Here is a 1,449-nt window from a genome sequence, read left to right on the forward strand (position 1 = left end):
CCTGAATCCACCACTTGAGCCAAGAGCCACCAATTAACAGTCCAACTTCCGCAAAGTACCCATCACTCCATGCACCATAATTGGCTCCAAGAGCTCCTGTCCCAGCAAGAAGCGGGACCAAATACGAAGAAACCACCAAGACCACAGCCCCAAAAAGCGCCATGGGGAACGTTTTACTCGGATTTTCAACCTCCCCTGCAAGAGTACTTGCCTTATCCCAATAGTTCAGATTCCAAAACATGGTATTGAAGTACCCTCTCCAGTCCACCTTCTTGAAGTCCACCACAAGCCAATGCTTAGGACTAATTCTAGGAATCGAAAGAACACCCATCACAACAAAGGGGAAAAGCGAGAAGACGGCAAGAGCAACAGCCGAAAACCCGACAACATGCAGACCTCGGTAGTTCAAGTAAGTCAATGAAACTGTAAGCCCCAAAAGAGCTGGAATTCGAGCTACTAATCGATTGAAGATCGGTATCGAGTGCTTAAGATAATCAAGGAACAAAACAGGATAAAGGGCATTATCCATAACCCCACTAAACCATTTCCAAAACCCTTCTTGGAACCCCCAGAATGGCCCAAATGCTGTTGATATCCAAAGCACATACCCTCCATTTTCGGGGAAGCTTGTGGCTAGTTCTGCTGTTACCAAAGCTTCAGGGATGCTCCAAATGAAAGGAAATATCAAGAAACCAAGCAAAGACAAAAGAGGTCCACCACCGGCCTTTACTGAATCCTCAACTCCAAAAGGACCCCCAGAAACATCATAGAATATCAAAGCAATAAGAGGAAGAAGAGTAAGTTTTGGTGTTTTCTTGATAACAGCAATATTCTCGCCATTACTTGTCATTCCCTATTCACCAATCCACAGGAAAAGGAGAAACTAAATAGATGATTGGAAGCAAAATTTGATGTCACAAGCAGTTCAACGAATTTACTGAAATGGCCTTTGCCTAAATTGTTGAAAAACAAAAAACAGTTGCCAAAACTGGAAGATTCAGTTGTGAGAGGAGATAGTAATAATACCTGTTTTGGAGGATTTACCAAAATGAGAACTCTTGAGATCTTTAGTTAAATTGTGGGATTCAATGTTTTGGAGCTGTTGTAAAACACAGTTTGAATCCCAAACATCTTGGGAAGATTGCCAAATCCAGATCTTTTTTTGGGAGTGGTGGAGAAGCTCATCTCTTGAACAAGGAGAAGTCAAAGGTTTGACATTTGGCTTACACGTTATGCCCAACCATAGAGCTTGCACGTATTATCACGTGGACGAATGGCAAGACTACGGAGATTGGCGGACACTTGAGCATTTTTGGGTTTTTTTTTTTTTTGATAATTAGCATTATTGGCTATTGCTCCGTGGATTTTGAGTGCGAAATAATTGAAGAATCCCATGTAACATCATCAATGTCCCCATTTTATTTTTGTATCTTTTTTTTTTTTTTTTTT

The 1,449-nt window shown here is 41.4% G+C and overlaps 1 protein-coding gene across 1 annotated transcript; it reads right to left on the minus strand.

Moving 5' to 3' along the window:
* Positions 1-4: 4 nt before the first annotated feature.
* On the minus strand, positions 5-1,363 carry LOC112095156 (probable polyamine transporter At3g19553; the record flags this gene model as incomplete). Its single annotated transcript, XM_024176835.1, has 2 exons — positions 1,027-1,363; positions 5-853 (listed from the first exon to the last, which is right to left on the minus strand). A coding segment is annotated over exon 2 (846 nt), but the record flags the coding sequence as incomplete, so codon positions are not given.
* Between the last annotated feature and the right edge of the window lie 86 nt (positions 1,364-1,449).

This window comes from Morus notabilis, unplaced genomic scaffold (genome assembly GCF_000414095.1).
Source record: "Morus notabilis unplaced genomic scaffold, ASM41409v2 C11414106, whole genome shotgun sequence".
NCBI lineage: Eukaryota > Viridiplantae > Streptophyta > Magnoliopsida > Rosales > Moraceae > Morus > Morus notabilis.